This window comes from Dama dama, chromosome 22 (genome assembly GCF_033118175.1).
Source record: "Dama dama isolate Ldn47 chromosome 22, ASM3311817v1, whole genome shotgun sequence".
Taxonomy (NCBI): domain Eukaryota; kingdom Metazoa; phylum Chordata; class Mammalia; order Artiodactyla; family Cervidae; genus Dama; species Dama dama.
Window position 1 is genome coordinate 58770515 of NC_083702.1, and position 19929 is coordinate 58790443.

General features: G+C 42.0%; 1 protein-coding gene across 3 annotated transcripts in view; it reads right to left on the reverse strand.

Moving 5' to 3' along the window:
- Positions 1–19619, reverse strand: part of TESPA1 (thymocyte expressed, positive selection associated 1) — a 33277-nt gene extending 13658 nt beyond the window's left edge. The window contains exons 1-7 of one of the 3 annotated variants that reach the window (XM_061125618.1): positions 19463–19619; positions 8900–9107; positions 7687–7729; positions 3748–3797; positions 3103–3156; positions 2315–2351; positions 1940–2038 (exon numbers count right to left, since the gene is read on the reverse strand). In XM_061125618.1, coding sequence (XP_060981601.1) covers positions 1940–2038; positions 2315–2351; positions 3103–3156; positions 3748–3797; positions 7687–7729; positions 8900–9062 — 446 coding nt within the window. In that variant the 5' untranslated portion in view covers positions 9063–9107; positions 19463–19619. Of the gene's footprint in view, positions 1–1939; positions 2039–2314; positions 2352–3102; positions 3157–3747; positions 3798–7686; positions 7730–8899; positions 9108–19462 lie in introns of those variants that run through there. The other 2 variants (XM_061125619.1, XM_061125620.1) reach the window with 2 other exon arrangements.
- Between the last annotated feature and the right edge of the window lie 310 nt (positions 19620–19929).

Sequence of the window (19929 nt, forward strand, 5' to 3'; positions counted from 1 at the left end):
ACAACCTACTGGATGGGAGAAAATGATATGACTGATAATGAGTTAATATAAAATGAGTACATAGCTCATATAACTCATATTAAAAAAATAAAGAACCTAATTAGAAAATGGGCATAAGACCTGAATAGATATTTTCCCAAAGAAGACATATAGATGGCCAATAGACATGAAAAGATGGTCGTCATTAGTGGAATATTACTCAGCCATAAAAAGGAATACATTTGAGTCAGTTCTAATGAAGTGGATGCACCTGAAGCCTATTATACAGAATAAAGTAAATCAGAAAGAGAAAAACAAATATATTAACACACACACACACAGATATGGAACCTACTGGCAGAGCAGCAGTGGAGACGCAGACACAGAACAGACTGGGGACACAGGGACAAGGAGAGGGCCGGACGAGCTGAGAGAGTGGCGTGGAAATACATGCATCACCACATGTAAAACAGCCGGCGATTTGCTCTATAAGCCAAAAGGAGCTCAAGCCTGGTGCTCTGTGACAACTTAGAGGGGTGGGACGGGATGGGAGGTGGGAGGCAGGTTCAAGAGGGAGGGGATATATACCAATGGCCGTTTCATGCTGATGTGTGGCAGAAACCAACACAATATTGTAAAGCAATTATTCTCTAACTAAGAATGAATAAATTAAAAACAAGAAAATCAAGGGAAAAAAGATGTGGTATATATCAGACATAAAAAAGAATGAAATAATACCATTTGCAGCAACACAGATCTAGAAATTATTATACTAAGTGAAGTAAGTCAGAGAAAAATAAATATCATATGATATTACTTACACATGGAAAAAAAAAAAAGATACAAATGAACTTATTTACAAAATAGAAATAGACTCACAGACACAGAAAGCAAGCTTATGGTTACCAAAGGGGATAGCAGGGGATGAGAGATAAATTAGGAGTTTGGGATTAACACATATACACTACCATATATAAAATGGGTAAACAATAAGGACCTACTATACAACACAGGAAACTATACTCAATATCTTGTAATAACCTATAATAGAAAAGAATCTGAATAAGAATATATATATATATGTATATATCTATTTGAATCACTTTGCTGTACATTTGAAGCATTGTAAATCAAATGTACTTCAACAAAAGTTTTCTTTTAAATGCAGACATTTGAGTCTCGCCCCCAGAGAGTCTATGTGTTAACTGAATTGGGGTGTGAGGCTCAGTGAGCACAAATCACCAAAAATAGTAAATAAGCTAATAAGTCTGAGAACCAGGTTTGATATTCAAACTTTGACTCCAAATTCCAAACAATTTTTATAATAGCACACTAATTCTCATCATTTTCCACCTTGTTTTAGAGTTATTGGTGTGTATTTTTTTTTTTAACCCTATAGAATTGTTGAGCTCCTGCAGGCAAACTTTTTAATCTGCTTAATTTTCAAATTCCATACCGTCATTGCCTGGTCTGCATTTGGAGATAAAAAATTGCTTGAATGAATCAGTATTTTATCACCTCAATCAATCAATCAATGGATACATTTATTGATTGTTTTGTTGTTGTTCAGTCACTAAGTCATGTTCAACTCTTTGTGACCCATGGACTGCAGCATGCCAGGTTTCCCTGTCCTTCACGATCTCTGGCAGTTTGCTGGAATTGATATCCAACTGATTGTTTGCTGAGAACTTATTATAAGTCCTGGAAATGTGACGGGACCAATATTACACTTCCTGGTGTACAAAGGCCAGGGGAGGAGACACCTCTACTTTACACACAGCAACCAGCTCTGAGTAGTAGATATCTGTGCATCCCTGCTATTCTTGACCCTTGCCAAGCGTGTGACTGCATAGAAGCGCTAGTAATATATCCCAGAAAAAAACCGGCAATGGTTCTCAGTTCCAGTCTCTTCCGCCTCTCATCTTCCCTGACCTTACACCCTGCCAAACTTGGTACCTACCTTGAACTAGTCTTGTTGGTCCCACCAGTCATGCTGCTGGAAGCCAAACTGCAGCCAAGATCTAGTAGCTGTCCGGGCCGGGATGTCTCCAGGAAGCTCCTGCAGGGATCAATGCTGAAGTCACACTGATCTTGTGAGCAATCAGTCTGTGCTCTGGCTTCTAGACATGCCCTGTGGGCACAGTCACTCCCTGCTGGGCATGTTTGAACCATCTACTATAAAAACTGAACCTATGGTCTCATTTCTGGTTGTAAATTTCACTCTCTATTATGAAACTGCAGCTCTTTGTTTTTAATCTCTTGGACTCTGATGCCCACCCCAATTCAGTAGCTCCTGAAAGAGACATCACTCAGCCTGGCTGAAGCGAACACTTACCTGGAGTAGAGTTTGCTGCTGGCGGCCAACAGTGTGGCTGGACAAGTAACAGAAAGACACAGTTAGAAGGGAAAATGAAAATCATCTGAGCTGCCCCTCTGAACTGAAACCTCAGCCCCTTCTGCTCCTCTCTGCTACTACTACAGGCCCACAAACCCTATGAACCCTGTTCTTTAGGAAAGTGTATGAAGAGTATCAAACATAGACCTGGAAGGGGGACGGACACGGCAGAGAAAAACTGGCCCCGAGCCTCTGAGCTTCTGAACCATGCCTGGTGTCCAGACAAGAGTTTCTCTGTCCTGACGAGGACAGAGTCATTCAGGCCCCCAGGCTAGCATTCCTGTTTCACCACATGTGTCTCTAAGGGTCCCAGAAGACACTGGTGGGTTGCTGTACCTCCATCCTTCCTTTCAGCCTTTATCTTCCTCCAATGTAATCTCTCTCTTACACCCAGTGCTCAGGCTGCTTGGGGCTTCTATATAGAAAACCATTTCAAAGATGTCTGGGCAGCCAACTTTATGGTGATTTTGTGTATTATCTTCCTAGGGGCCAAAGGAAAGCTCCAATGATGAACCAGTAAATGTCTTGATAGGCTGGTGAGCAGACATTTCTGGGCATGTGATGCTTTCTGAGTTTTCCATTAGATCATATGGGATTGCTCTTTCCCTGCAGAGAAGATGGCAGGGATGAGCTGCTTCTTTCTGCAGTCCTCCCCTTCCAGTATATCTTCATTCATCCGGTGGATAGCAGCTTCCTCAATCCCAACCTCAGAGAGCTGCGCCACTTACCCTCTGCTCCCAGGCTCAAGTCATCTTCAAAGCTGGTTCCATGGCTGGGGCACCCTGCCAGATAATGAGGCAAGGGCTGCAGAAAATCAGGCTTGGACTCACACACATGCTCACACACTTATATACACATCTACAACCACACAGTCACGTCACACATCCACACATCTGCAAAACAACCCCAGCCACACATATACTAAAATCACATTCATAATTCTGATTAAAAATAATCAAGTAAAAATTTTTGTTGTTTTATAAAATTACCTATAATTAATCTGTCCCCAAATCACATAGTCATGTACACAGTCCTTTGTCAAAGAATTAGCACATGGGGGTATGCACTCATATTCATAAACATACATACACAGACACACACATTTTATAAAGCTCTTTGTCCATAGCAGTGATTATTAGCTGAGCAACCACTAACAGAAGATAGCCTTTGAGGACTAGTCGGCCTGTGGGCTCTCAGCCAACACTACCTTTGGGCCTCCTGGATTGCCTTATGACCATTAATAGGTGTTCTGCAGGCAGTGAAAAGATAGCATTCTCATGCACTCATATGCATGTGCATGTACACACACACACACAGAGTGATGTCACCGTTTAAGGTGGATGAACAAAAGAAAGAATAGAGCCTCTACTTACCATTGTAGTTCGACTGTCCTGCTTCCTCAAAAAACCCTTCTTCAGAGTATCTAAAAACCAAAAAGAAACTCACAGGTTTAAATCACTACATTTTCAAAGGGGCTTTTCTTCAAATACCTCCCACAAGTTCGTGTAATTTTCTAATGAGAGTCAGTAGTATTTCTATCTCTTTTATGGTGAAGAAAATGGAGAGTGATGATTTGACTGACAAATCCATAGAGGCAGTCAGAGGGCCCCATATTTTAAATTGGGCTGCCACCATGCTGACCATAGTGCCCCAAGTCAGCTTAGCAATAATTCTTCAGAAGCTAGGAAATAGGAAGAAAAAATATGGAAACAAAACTGGAGAAATCTATTTACAGAAGTAGGGGTTTGGATACCATAAACTTTCCATTACAAATGCAAATATTGAGACTAAGAAAAAAATCTTTTAGGAGGTCTTATCTACCCACCCTTCCTTTCTTTCCTCTTAGCGCCATTCTTGGTGAATATCATGTCTTTCAGGAAGCAGTAAGAACGGCATTTCGGTTGAAGATTATATTTCTACATTTTGAGATATGTGCTTTATCAAACATTCACTATCTCCACAAGAACAGATGGAAGTCAGCATACACCGTAGTGAGAAACAACTTAAACAAGGAAGAAATTCACTGTCGGAAACAAGTGAATGAAGTTGTCTATGATAAAGCTTTGAATGGGGAACAGAGTACCTGGATTCCAGTCCTGGCACCTTGCTGCTGCTATGTTCTCAAATATATTAAGTAAGGTGATTTAGATGCCTAGATATTATCATTGTCTAAATTCACTTTGAGCATCGATGTGTTGTGAGTTTTATAGTTGGCTTTCCTGAAAGTTTTAAAAACGGAAGTTGCACATGATGCTTTGCATATAATCTCAAATGGAGGCTGGAACAGAGAAGAGTGGCTAAAGCGAGTTAAGAGGGAAACTGACTGGAAAGCAGCCATTGGAACTGTTCTGAAACAAGTCTTCTCCTTTATTCAGTGATCCAGGCAACTCTCAGGCTATCAGAGTATCAGTTCATGAAATGTTTCATAATGAAAATGGGCTTACAGACACTGTAGAACAAACTGTGCTTAATTTTTCAAAATACATCACTATATGTTACTGATACTTTCCTTTAAGTAGTGAAAAAATCAACAATATTTTCTAAAATCTGGATTTTTACCTGTCCTCGTAAGAAAAACATCAATGTGTGTTATAAAATATAGAATTATACTCAAGGTAATTAAGAATGGGTAATTCTAATAAACACAATTAGAACTACAAATATATACTTTTCTTCCTAATATATAATTGCATAAAAACATATGTTATAATACAACAAACACTATGTGTTAGTACATAGAACATCACAAATATTAGTATAAATTAATATTTCCTACTACTATTAAAAGACATTATGATAGCTAATGCAGTCAACTACTAGAATGACAAGATCTACTGTTGCATTTAATGCTTGTGGCATCAGCACACAGTAATGCAACTACTAAAGCCCACTACTAATATGAATACAATAAAACACACTACTGTTGCATTTCTAGGTATGCCATCGATGGAAATGCCGGTACATAGTCACCAAAGGAAATAATATATATAATAGCCCAGAATCAGGAGACTCCCAAATCTCTAGTTATTGTAAAGTGGATAAATTGCACGATGGATAGACAACCAGGGCTACACAATTAAAAAGAAGGGCCTATTGCTGGATGAAAATGCGTGGATGAACATCACAAACTTAAGGCTGAACAAAAGAAGCGTGTATAAAAAAGTGCATATGGTATGATTCCATGTATACAAACTTTAAAAAGTACAAAACTTATCTACGATGCTACAGGTCAGGGTACTGGTTACCCTTGGACGTAGGGCAGTGAACGGGAGGGGACATAAGGGGCTTCTGGAGTGCGGGCAATGTTTCACATTAGATTTGTCAGATTTCATCACTCTATTCCCTTTGAGAAAATTCACTGAACCATATACTTAATCCTCACTTATTTTTCAGTAAATATTTTATACTTCAACGTGATTTATATTGCTCTTATTTTAACAGGTTTTTTTTGAGGTACAATTGATATACAAGGAACAGCACATATTTGACATGTGTAACTTGATAAGCTTGGACACTTGTGATACCATCCATCACCAATCGAGGAAACAGACATATCCAACAATTCCCAGGGTATCTTCATTTCCCTTTGACTTTTTTTTTTGAAATAAGAACACCTAACTTGAGATCTACCCTCTAAACAAATTTTGAAGTGCCCAATACCGCACCGTTAACTACAGGCACCACGTGGTCAGCACTCGTCGCTGGAATGTACTCATCTGACAGCTGGAATTTACATTCACTGAGTTGAACAATTTATATTAAAAAGAAAAATTCTACTGATGTGTATACTATACTTCAATAAAGTTTACATTAAAATACCACTGATAAAATTCCTTATTTGTCCAAAACAAAATTTGGTAATACAAGATTTGCTGGGTGTGCATCTTTTGTTTCTATTTTCTAGTTGTGCTCTTGCAGGCATTTCTATAGTCTACTTATGAGGACCAGCTCAGGCTGACCCTTGCTTTTCTATGTGTATGTGGGATACACAACAGAAGTATGGACAAAAGCCTGGATGTGTTGATGTCTTCTCACTGAGAATGATGGTCTGACATTTCACAGCCCTCATCCAAGTCCCAGGCCTTTCATGAGTTATTGCTTAGGACATAAAATCAATGACTAGAGACTAGATCCAGAGCTTGCTCCTCTCCATATTTGCATTGAAAGGTCCCTTAGCATCATTTCATTCTGACATAGAAGGGCCAAGTTACTGCTCTTCCTATATACCCAACTCATAAACAAAGAGTACAAAGGAGTATTGAACTGTGGGAAGCATTTTAAATCCTGGGGCAGTTCTTACACACCCAAACCTGCAAGCACTCCCATTAACATCATCCCTTTAATTTCCTGTATTTTGATTACCCTTAATTGACTTTTGAAGTAAAAAAATTTTGAACCAGATTATGACAATCAAGAAAGACAATATGTTTTATAAACAACAACAACAACAAAAAAAAACCAAAATAAATCCTTCCTGGCCTTACCTCCCAGGGCAGAGTTAAAATAAACAACCTTGGATTATGCAGTGCTATTTATTTCCTACTAAATAAACCAGGATGGGTTTATTTTTATGTTAATAAACTAGTTTAGATGAAAGGCTGTATCAAGCTGGGGACATTTCTGGAGAGGAAATAAAGAGCAGGCAGAAGTTTTTAAGTTCTGAGAATTCATTATCACACAAGTGATCATACTTAAACAGGTCACAAAAGCTTTCGCTCCGTGTCTGAGCAGACTGAGCCTAAAATGGGACAGCCTGTTGGGGGTGTGGGGCCTCAAATTTTAAGAGTTTCTCAGGAAAAAAGAAATACTACAATCTGCCTTGAAGTACCTGTTCCACTTAGTCAATGCTTTGAATAACTAGGGTAAACGCCTAACCCTTCCTGTGTTCTGTTGTAGAAATAAGCAATATAGTGATTCATAATGATGAATTACTCTGGCCATAAGAACAGTTAGGTGTTTAACTCCTCTTCTGTCCGCAGTGTAAGACTCCGATCCAAAGGGAAAAGCAATGGAACAGGGACTGGAGTTTAGCCCAGTCATTCACTGTGGTTGCCAGTGTCTGTCCTTCTTGGTTTTAGACCAGATCCAGTCTGTTTCCAGACCTTCGCCCTAACTTGGTCTCAACCCAGAGAGGCACTTGACTCACAGCCCTAACCCCCACACTCACCCAGTTCTTTACAGACCCTCTCACTCATTTCAACCTCACTTCTAATCACGAGGCCCAGTTAAAACTCATGCCCCTGTCCCTGAGTCCTCCAGCGGCAGCACGCCCAACCACCAGCCATGCTCAACACCACTTTGCTGGCACTTACCCACAATCTTGCAGCCAGTCTTCAATCTTGTTGATTGGATTTCCTAGAAAAGTCAGATATCGGGTCACTGTGGGGACCAAAGGAGATCAGACTTCCTCCCTGGAACTCAGCCTATTCCACAAGTTTATCCTTATTCAAGCCACCTCATGAACACTTTTTATTCCCATAAAACTTTCCCTTAAGGTACAAGAGTGATATACCCACGTAAAAAAACAGTGGACGTCTCTTTTCTCTTGGCCTCTGTGCCCCCCTTCTCCCTGAAACTTGGAAAATACCCCAAGGTTTGGGAACAGGGGTAGATTCTTCTGTTTAAAGAAAAATGAAAGAAAAAACAAGAAAAACCAGCATAATTTTGCTTTTGTTCTTTTTGTTTCCTGTCAAATAAGCAAGGGTAGGCTTATTTACATAAGATTTATTTTTTATTTTTCAATCATGTCTGTAGCATCATTTGAACCTCCAAGAAGTTCTGAGAAGCATGTGGAAAAGGTACTATTACTATTTCAGGTACTAATACTTCAATCAGACAAGTATGTCCTAGAGGCGTGAGTGACCTGCCAAAGGTCACGTCGGCAAGTGAGCAGCAGCCAGAGTCCAGGCACCAAGGCTGAGTGTGGCTTTGTCACACGGACAACAAAGGAACACCCCAGCATTCACAGAGCTCCCGGCCTGGGTCCTCACAGCTAGCGGGGTGATGCAAAAGTGTGCCCCTTCCTCTTCCTCAGTCTTAGGCCCTTTCTTTCCTACACAATTCACAGCTTACGTTACTGTCTTTACGGTCTTCCCTTGAGCTCCTTTATCCCAGCCAAAATGAGCCACGTGGAGGGAGAGTGAAAGCTGCTCAGTTGTGTCCGACCCCATGGACTATACAGTCCATGGAGTTCTCCAGGCCAGAACACTGGAGTGGGAAGCCTTTTCCTTCTCCAGGGATCTGCCTAACCCAGGGATCAAACCCAGGTCTCCCGCACTGCGGGCAGATTCTTTACCAGCTGAGCCACAAGGGAAGCCCAAGAATACTGGAGTAGGTAGCCTCTCCCATCTCCAGGCGATCTTCCCAACCCAGGAATCGAACCGGGGTCTCCTGAATTGTGGGCGGATTCTTTACCAACTGAGCTATCAGGGAAGAAACCGGGGACCCTCTGCCCGCACGGCAGACCTGGGCATCTGCTGCATATTCCCTATCACAAGACAATGTGCCTCTGTTTGGCCTCCTTACCTTCCTGGAAAACGTCATCCAGGCCAGAGGGCTCGGCATCTGGGACACTCTGCAGGGCCGCTGCAGCTTCTTCCTCCAGGACCTGGGTCTGCCAGTGCCGGCTCTGACGGAGCCAGGCCCTGCGTCTCTCCCAGGACGTGGGGCTCAGCACAGAGCCCTCCATGGCGCCGCTTCAGACTTCAGGGCCGCTGGCCACAGGGATGCTATCCTGAGAGTTGGAACACAGCGATACACCGTCATCCTGTGTTCAGAATCCACCACCCCCGGGGTTGCCCCCACATTCTCCCAGCTCTGCACAAAGGAGCATAACCCTCGGCCTATTCAAGAGCTGGGAGGAGATGTCTGGTTCTTAAAAAAAAAAAAAAAAAAAAGGAATGCTCTGAACAACCTAAACACCAGGGCAAGGCTTTCAAATCTGGAAAATTGAAACATTGTATGATTTAAGGAACAATGAGAAAGGGCTGCCTCTCATGATAGGTGAGATGTCATATTAGAAAACATTTTAATTCTTAAGAATTTTGTCTCCCAGAATATTCCATTAAATGAAAATATCTTTAAATTTGCAATGTGTAAATTTCATTTTATTTGATCTTCATAAAGATATATAAAAGGGGAAAAATTAGATCTCAAAGGTTAAACCAATTTTCTAAAGGTCTCACAACCAGGATGTCATTCTAACTACAGCCATTCTGGGCTTGTTTTGTTTCCTGTTTAACATAGGATTTCTCTGGGGGAAATGGGGTGGGAGAATCCCATAATAAAAGCAACATGGAGACACTGTTATTGTTGTTGTTCAGTCACTAAGTAGTGTCCAACTCTTTGTGACCCCATGGCTTGTAGCACACCAGGCTTCCCTGTCCTTCACTGTCTCCTGTAGCTTGCTCAAATTCATGTCCATTGAGTTGGTGATTCAGTCCAATTATCTCATCCACTGTCGCCCTCTTCTCCTTTTGCCTTCAACCTTTCCCAGCATCAGGGTCTTTTCTATTGAGTTGGCTCTTCACATCAAGTGGCCAAAGTATTGGAGCTTCAACTTCAGCATCAGTTATTCCAATGAATATTCAAGGTTGATTTCCTTTAGTGTTGACCGGTTTGATCTCCTTGCAGTCCAAGAGACTCTCAAAGCTCTTCTCCAGCACCATGGTTCAAAAGCATCAATTCTTTGGTGCACAGCCTTCTTCATGGTCCAACTCACACCCATACATGACTACTGGAAAAACCATAGCTTTGACTATATGGACCTTTGTTAGCATTAAAGTGATGTCTCTGCTTTTTAATATGCTATCTATGTTTGTCATAGCTTTCCTTCCAAGGAGCAAGCCTCTTTTAATTTCATGGCTGCAGTCACCATCTGCAGTGATTTCGGAGCTCCCAAACATAAAATCCGTCAGTGCTTCCACCCTTCCCCCTTCTATTTGCCAAGAAGTGATGGGACCAGATGCCATGATCTTAGTTTTTTTAAGGTTAAATTTCAAGCCAGCTTTTTCACTCTCCTCTTTCACCATCATCAAGAGGCTGTTTAGTTTTTCTTCACTTTCTGCCATTACAGTGGTATCTTCTGCATATCTGAGGTTATTGATATTTCTTCTGGCAGTCTTGATTCCCACTTGTGATTCATCCAGTCCAGCATTTTGCATGATGTACTCTGCATATAAGTTAAATAAACAGGGTGACAATATACAGTTTTGTCATATTCCTTTCCCAATTTTGAACCAATCAGTTGTTCCATGTCTGGTTCTAATGGTTGCTTCTTGACCTGTATACAGGTTTCTCAGGAGGCAGGTAAGGTGTTCTGGTATTCCCATCTCTAAGAATTTTCCAGTTTGTTGTGATCCACACAGTCAAAGGCTTTAGCACAGTTGATGAAGCAGATGTAGATGTTTCTTTTCTGGAATTTCTGGATCAATTAGCAGTTACCACCTTCAGAATCATTACCTTCTAATTTGTCATCTTGGGTTTCTCCCTGGCTCTGAGTTAATTCCCCAGTTCATCAGTGTGCTACTATTTCATTTAACACTGCCTAATCAACACTTGTGTATTCTCCCAAGTGATGCATTCCGATGGCACGAGCCACTTATTTGAAGAGAAAAACAGAGGGGATGAATCATTCAATTGTACAAATAGATCTTAAAAGATTTGAGGCAAATATACTGTAATTTGCTTATACTCTGTCCTCCTGCCTCTTCACCAGCTGCACCCACAACTTCCACAGTGAACAGGTGGAGGTGGGACCAGCCCTCATCCCTGGAGCTGCCATAAACACTCCATCCTCATAGCTACACCTTTATCTGTTAGAGTTAGGAAAAATAAAAGGGGGAAAAACAAGAAGAGAGCCAGTTTCCAGAGACTCCTGCTTTTCAAACTCTTAAAAACAAAACCATCAGTGAAGCATTAATTTAGGCACTAAAATAGCTATTTTTGAAAAGAAGATCCTAAATATGAAAGCCTTGCTAGGGCAATAAAATTGTTTTGGGTGCTTCTGTTTGTTACAGACAAAGTATATTCAGAGGAAAAGGATATATAATTACTGCTGTCTGATCTAAATTCTTTTACTTCAGGTCCAGCCTAAGGCATATTTTTCCCCCCAGGGAGAGACAGCAGTTGGCACTATACAGCATTATTAACCCTGGACACTGGGCTCTTTGTCCACAGCCAGTGCCTTTGAGGGGAAATTAGATGCATCACTCTGTGATGCAGAGTGAAGCTGCAAAGAGTGGTAGCAGAGAGAATTTGTTGTCCTTTGGCTAAAGCTGCTGTGAGGTGATAAAACAAGGATGAAACTACCACTGTAAAGAATTTAGGGAGAGAGTCAAAAAAGCTGTCTTAGCCTGCATCTACCTGGTCCTGCAACACCATCCAAAGCATTTAATAGGTTGGCATCAGTCAGACTAGGGAAGAAAATATCAAAGGTTGACTTGCCTGTTGTCTTTAATTTCCAGAGCAAATGAACCTCACCTAAATCATAGGAAATTTTCAGCTCACCAAAACTTATTTGGGGATGAGGGGAATTTAAAAAGAAGTCAGAAAGGCAGGTGGAGAGGAAGGAAAGAAAGAGGGAAAGAAGTGAGAGAAGGAAGTTGGGAAGAGAGGGAAGAAGAAGTGAAGAAAGGAGGGAAAGAAGGAAGGAACATGGATTCCCACATTCAGCCACTTGCTAATAGTATCAGTTCAGTTGAGTTGCTCAGTTGTGTCCGCCTCTCTGCGACCCCATGAGCCGCAGCACGCCAGGCCTCCCTGTCCAACACCAACTCTCGGAACCTACCCAAACTCATGTCCATTGAGTCGGTGATGCCATCCAACCATCTCATCCTCTGTCGTCCCCTCGACAAATTCACCCCCTTTCTCTGGGCTCGTTTTCCCAGTGAGGATGCTATAGCCAAGCACTGTGTCAGAACCTCACTAACTGAGATGAGTGATGGAGGCCTCTACTTGGGTTTCAACATCCTCCATGATGTGAATCTATCCTGCACTCCTCCTACTTCTTGGAAAATACATCACACTCATATAGACTCATTTCCCCTCTGCCCCCTGAAAATGCTTATCTCTCTTTTAACCCCAGGCTTTTCACACATTGTTTTCCCCTGTCTTCCCCCCACCTCAGCCTTTGACACACACAACCTGCAAAGCCCAGCTCTCAAGAAATTTCTCTGGGAAGCCAGTCCTGGCCTCCACAGCCTCCAGGCAATAGTCACCTCCCTGTAGCTTCTTCCCTTCTTCATTGTTCTTATCACTAACATTATATTTTACTTGTTAATCGAATTCATTATTTACTCTTCTGATTAAAATAGAAGCTCCACCAAGACAGAGATTTTCCTCTGGGTTGTTCACTGCTATGCCCCTGATGCCTAAACAGAATCTAACTGGTTTTCTCTAATCTCTGCCACACTTGGATTATAGAGACGGGTTCACGGGGCATTGTGTGGGAACACTAAACGTGGAGCAATATTCCGAGGCACAAAGAAATAGAATTGTCTGGTTAGTTGTAGCAGAAGGAAGCTGTGCTGCTGGAAGATAAGAAACTGAGTGTTCTTTGTGGAAATCTGGAGGAAGTGGCAGATGATTATCAGACAAGCACATCAACAGTGAGAGTGTTAGCACCAAGGGATGCATGCACACAGCTGTCAGGGCGGTACCTTGGGAGGTATGGGGGTGGCTTGTAACAGAGAGAAGGTATGGCGGTATTTCCTCCAAACAAGTCGTGCAGAAACACACACGTGTGTGTGCAGTGGAGTTTGGTGCAGTGCAGCAAGCAGTGACTGGGAGTTGGGAGATGTGGGCATTCTTCCAAACTTGCTGTCCTGTTAACTGACTTCCGGTAAGTCAATCAGATTTTCTACTTGGGCATTGACTTTGTTCTCTGGAAGCTGAATTGGTGGCAATGAATGTTGTAGAGTTTGCCTCTAATAATAACATTTATGAATTTATTCTAGTTGAATTTGAAATATTTGTAGGAATAATACTGTACAAAAGAAGCATTTGTGTAGTTTTTCCTGTAAGAGAATGGTCCAGTGGCCTCGGGAGCTACTTCCTACTTAACAAAGTTCCTTTCAATTAACACTGATTTATGAGGGCTTCCCTGGTGACTCAGTAAAGAATCTGCCACCCGTGCAGGGGACTCGGGTTTGATCCCTGGGTCGGGAAGGTCCCCTGGAGAAGGGAGTGACTGCCCATTCCAGTCTTCTTGCCTGGAGAATTCCATGGACAGAGGAGCCTGGTGGGCTATAATCCATGAGGTTGTAAAGAGACAGACATGATTGAGTGTCTAACACTTCCCTTTCCTGAGGTTCCAGACTTAAAACTTCCTAGTGACCTAGGAAAGTGGTAAGCCTGGATGAGGGAGGCTGAACGAAGGAGACCAGAGGAGTGTGACTCAGTCAGGAGAGCTCATGGACCCCTGGCGCTTCTTGAGCTTCTCTGATCCTTTGCCTTAGTTTATACAGTTTCATCCACCTTTCTCTCTACCCAACCATATGCTGTCTATCCTTTGAAGGCCTCCTCAAGTTGTCTCTGTTCTCTTGCCCACCTCTAGCGCCCAGCACATGGGCCTATACCACATTCAGCAAGATGTATGTGCTTACATTTCCTGTCATTATCCACCAATGCTTGAACCTCTCCCCTAAATCTTACTCAGGACATTGCACAGTACCTCACAACAGAAGGGGCTCAGCAGACACTGTACCTGCAGAAAAGCAAGAGTCGCACGGGGGCTGAAAAATTATCCTCATCTAGTGTGTGTCCCAGGACAGGGACTCCACATGGTCTCAAATTCTAGTGTATCAGTATATGTTTTATCTACCTTGTAATGGAGAGGAAGAAGGCTTGGGGCGTAGTCACACCAAGGCTTTGTTGCTAGAACGTAGGGCCACACAAGTCTTACTGAATTTATAAGCTGAAACTATCAAATCCTCCTATCCTAAAAAGCAAAAACAAAAACACACACACAAAAAACTGTCTTCCAGAATTTTTCATTGTAAATTTTTACTCCTTGGCCAAAAGTTCCTTTGGGATCAGAGTACCATCTTTCTTAATGCTGGTTTATATTATAATGTTACATTTAGTCTATCTTCTATAAGGATGGATGTCTGATAAATTTTCTCTGATATTTCCATTAATCATCTCCCCCCACCCCCCACCCCCCAAAACAACAAAAATGCCACACTGGTTTTATTGCTACTTGCCTAAATCACTCCAAAGTCTTCTTTCCCTTTCTGCTACCATTTTCAGTCCTTTGACTTTGCCTTCCCTACATTTCTCTAGAGGTTTGCTCCTCAAATATTTCGCCATCATCTGTTGAGTGTTCCGGAAACTGACTACAACCAAACAGAGAAAGAGTAAATTCTCTTTGTTCTGAGGATGTTATAGTTAAAAGAAAAAATTTCAGCAGATAGGACTGAAGTTAGACAAAAAGAATCACCATTCGTGGTTTAAGACTAGGGAGTTGTTTAAAAGCTTTGAAAGGAATATCTCCCAACCAAAATCATCAGCAGAAGCAGTAACTTTTGTAGCAGAGAAAATCTTTTATGGGTATGTGATTTTTACTACACTGAGATCATCACTTACTTCCAGTATCTCTTTTCTAAGGAATATAGTCTGAGATTCACCTAATATTAACATGGGCAAAGTCAAAGTATTCATAATAACTGAGATGTACAGAATTCCTTATATTTACCCCTAAAACTTCCCCACAAACTACCAACAATCTCCTTGGAGCTAATTATTATTATCTGAAGCTCAGAGTGATATGTGAGTGATCCAAGGTCATATATTTAAGATCTTGTGGTACTGAGATTTAAACTCACATTGATCTAACTCTAGTTGTATCATCTTTGCCCTGGTAATAGAATATGAGAATAACCTAAGATCACCATGTAGATGTCAACAGTAAATGCAATTTAGGATAAAAGAAAAGAGAAACTATGTTAGTAAATATTCTGTTCCACATCATGCTACATAAACTCTCCATCTGATAATCTAGTACAGAGGAGGCAGATAAAGCAAAAGTAATTTCGGCTCAACTTTGTTATCATCTTAGCAAAAGAAGAGTGACTTTGTTTGGTTAATAGCAGTCAAGACCCTAGGTTCTACTTTAGAGGAGAGTTTTGCCTGAAATCTCACATGACTTTTAGATGGTTGTAGCATTCAGAACATTTAGCAGCACAGGAAACTCAGAGGTGACACCAGTCAGAGTCCTTGGACTGGGTCCCACAAGTGCTATGGCTAGCATGGCACTGAATTTTTGGTGCCATCTGGGGAGTCTTGTAGGAAGCACTGGGATAGCTGAGTTAGTGATGGGCACTCAGAGGGCTTGAAACAATGAATATTTATCAAAATTTGATATGAACATATTTTAATATTTTAACAACCATTATAGCCTACCAATCTGAACCTGCGAAATATCAGCCCCAGTTACAGATATCTTACTAAGGGGATGTTTTGAAGGGGTTTAGGAAGAATGGTCAACTCTTGAGAAGGAAAACTGTAGAAAGAATGTGTGCTGTGGAGTCAGAATAAGCCTTGTTTGAAATCACAGTTCTGTCTACTTACTGTGTATGTGTCCTTGGTGAAATTCCTTGTTCTCTCTAAGCCTAAATTTTTTCATATATAAAACAGACAGAGTACCAGACTTGTTGGGTTATTGGGATTTAAATAATGCATATTAAGTCCCCGATGTATAAAGGAGGTGCTTAATAAATATAGTTATTATTATTATTAATTTTTCCTCAGTCTAAATCATTCACTAAAGTTGGGACATTTTCAGGAATAAGGAAAGAAGGAACAAGAAGCGGGCAGTAGGGTAGAGATGTGTTTGTGCTCAATCATTCCTGACTCTTTGCGACCCCACAGTCTATAGCCTGCTGGGCTCCTCTGTCCGTGGGGTTCTCAGGCAAGAATACTGTAGTGGGTTGTAATTTCCTCCTCCAAGGGGCAAGGTACAGAAGAGCGTGTCAAATCCAGAGGATGAAAGGAAGACGATGCTGTTAAGAAGAGATGAAAAATAAGCAGTAAACAGGTTCTTTGTTCTTACTTACTACTCAGAGGGATCAGAGAGATCATATAATCCTGATCCCTCATTTTGTAGTCAAGGAAACTGACAGAGAGAGAGGCTTATCTGGAGTCACACAGAGCACCGACTGTTAGCAGCGGAACACACACGAGCCCTGGGCCCCAGGTGTGAGCGTCTCCCTCATATTGCACAGCCCTCCGCCTCCACTCTTGGTTTCTAAGACCCAGCCCTGGTTTTCTCTTCAGCACTCTGGGCCTCCTCCTGGGACACGTATCAGACAGCCCTCTCTTCTCTTCTGTCTGAATTGTGCCTACACCCCGAGCAGTCCCTGTGAATTGGACTGAGAGTGAAAACAAGCGTGGGAGGAGAGAAAAGGGAAACGGAGTTTCCATGATGGGGCCGGTAAGACCTTCCACAATGGGTACATCTTATCTTCGGTCACAGCCAAGACAGACATCACCACTGTTGTGAGGGATTGTGGGAAATCCCAGGACAGCCAGTTTCTCAGTTTTTGAATAGGACAAACTCCACCTCAAGCCAGGCTGACAGCCCGCAGTTCTCCATACCCCAACCCCTGCCACAGGCTCTCATGTTCCTTCACAGGTAGGCAATGCCTTCCCAATCTGTAACCCTTTCCCATGTCACTGCTGTTTGGAAGACCATCAGAACAAAAATTACCCTGAGTGCAGGATTTTTGCATTTGAGACTTCTTGTGGTCTAAGACAGCAGTTCAATCTATTCAAGGAGAAAAGAGGGATGCTATTTGATAAATAAAACCAAGAAAAATGCCTATTCACTTTTACAACTCTTCTACCCTTCTCTTTTCATTTCCTCCTTCCCCGCCACCCACAAATAAGCTTAGTTGAATGCATCCTGAAAGAAGACCATCTACAGACTCTTTTTCTCTCTTCTTTGCTAAAGTTGTACATTTGGAAAAAAGGAATCTTGAGCTGTTCATGTTGAGAGACACTAATTTCTTTCCTCTGGATGGGTTATCATCAGGCATCAAGAATAAGTGGCGTCAGTTCATTTGGACTGGTTTACAGGTAGTTCAGTCTAGAAACAGGAGTGAGAACGAACAGATGTCTTGATCATCAAGTTAGTTCTGTGAATTACAATCTTTAATGCTTCAATATTGTTTCCTTGGTAATGAAACTCTGTCTTCAGGTACTCACATTTACTCTCCTTTTTCTTTCACAATATCTACACCCTCTCTTCATCTTCTCAAAATCTGTGTTCAAGCTTTTTGCAGTAGGCCCAGGTATGGGCCAGACCCACAGTAGTACCACGGGTACTGGAATACCAACCTTGGTCTTGTCCTTTAGGCAGTAAACATTTGGCAGTTATCAAGTGGAGATAGATGTCGGATCTTTTTCTCTTATTGTGTGAATCATGATCCGGGCTGAGAATAAGTTTCCTCTCCTTTTTCTAATAGAATATGAATCATGAATCAAAATGACTCTGTTGGGTCTCCATGGCCACTACATTATGTTTAATCACTGGACTCCATCTAAGTTTCAGTGGAGCAAAGGAGTTATGCGAAAAAGTTATTAGTACAGTTGGAAAGAATTTCTAAACTCCTTGGGGTGTCTGTGAATAAGAAACCATTTGTAAAACCTCTTTCTATCCCTCTTGTGATAGCTTCAGCTGGTTATCTCTGATGATATTCTCAATAGAGACAGATAATAAACCTGACATACCCTCCTCATAAAAATGCTTCAAGTTATAGGAAAATTATACCAGATCTTTAGGTCTAATCACTCAAGCCTATTTACAAGCTTAGACAAAAAAGTTGAAATCCTGCAACTGCCAATCTCCTATCCTGAGTACCCGCCGTGTATTGTCTAGAAGTCGAGAAAGTTCTCTTTTCTCCCTATTCAGGGCCATTTGTGGTAGACGGAGTCACTGAGGCTCTCATCTAAACCCTCATGGTCTCATCGAATCCCTTCTGGGGGGCTCTTTCATCTTGTCCCTGTTCTGCACTGGGGACCCACCTCTGCTCCTCCACCCACTGGTGGATTCAGTAGCAAGCAGGGCATGGGAAAACCCCAGCACACTCCTCTACCTTCCCCCAAACTCATGCAGGTGGTGACATGCTCAGCCTGGTTACTGCTGAGACCAGATGTATCGGAAGAGCAGACCCCCTCCTCACTCAGGATTACATAGATCATTAAGGGGTCAATATATTGATCAATCCGTCGCTGAGGTGTACGGCTTGAACACCAACCTGAGAGGTGGTTATCGATCTTGGGCCTTCCAGTAAATTTGGTCCCGTGTTGTCCAGTTGTATAAATTCTTCTCTCACTCAAGCATATATTGCTATAGTTTATCTCCTCACCAATCTCCTTCTGCAGCTTTTGAAGAAAGAGGTCATATCCACAAAAAGCAAAATTGACTTAGGCTAGGTACTCTCGAGAGTCAGAGTTATGAACACTAGAGCGGATGAAGTGAAGAAATTTTCTCCTTGAGAACTTTTTAAAGCTAGAATCAGACTGAAATGAAGCAAAAGTAAGGACAGCAGGACACAGAGAGAATTTCTCAGGTGAGAAAGAATTCCTAAATACTAATCCAGGTCATCAAAGGAACCCATGTTTTATGACCCTGCCAAGAGTACCTCTCTGACAATAGGAAGGAAAAAAAAAAAAAAAAAAAAAGGCAAAGAGACCATGTTCCAAGAGGCACAGTGATGCATTTCTTAAGGTTGAAGTCAGGGATGTGGGAGTTCTCCTGATGTTTCCCTTTTCTCTGCCGCCTGATTTTTCTCTGACTTGTTTCCCCCTCTCTCCTGTTATTGTTTAGTCGCTAAGCTACCTCTGACTCTTTTGTGACCCCATGAACAGTAGCCCCCCAGGCTTTTCTGTTCATGGAATTTTCCAGGTAAAAATACTGGAGTGGGTTGTCGTTTCCTACTCCAGGGGATCTTCCTGACCCAGGGATTGAGCCCGGGTCTCCTTTATTGCAGATGGATTCTTTACTGCTGAGACACCAGGGAAGTTCCCTATCTCCTGGCACCATTCTAAGCCAGCACAATCTTAAAACTAGGTGGAAGTTGTACTCACCTGTCCACTGGCTGGGAGCTGAGTTTGAGGCAATGCAGTTGTCAGTGCTGGGCACTCCCCTTCCCCCTTTTTGGGTCGGAGGTGAGGACAGGGAGAAGGTATCATATTGCATATCGCACCTTTCTCTCTGTCTTCATGAAACTGCTTTTGCCAGCTTGAAAGGGGAAGCGGAAATGAGAAAACACGCATACACACATACACACACACACATATATGCACAGTCCCCGCCTCCTACCCCAGCCACATCCTCTGTTTAGCTCGGCAGATGGACAGTAGAACAAAATATCTGAGATCCCCGGAGCTCACCACTAAGGAGCCCTTCCCGTCAAGAGCTGCGTTGGTCTTTCCGAGACAACAGGAGATCTTTTCCTATTAAGGGGAAGGTACAGCGCACTGAAGGATGTGTATAGGAAAAGTCTTCTAATCATGTAACTGCCTCAAATAATTCCGTTGCCTCACATAAAGCT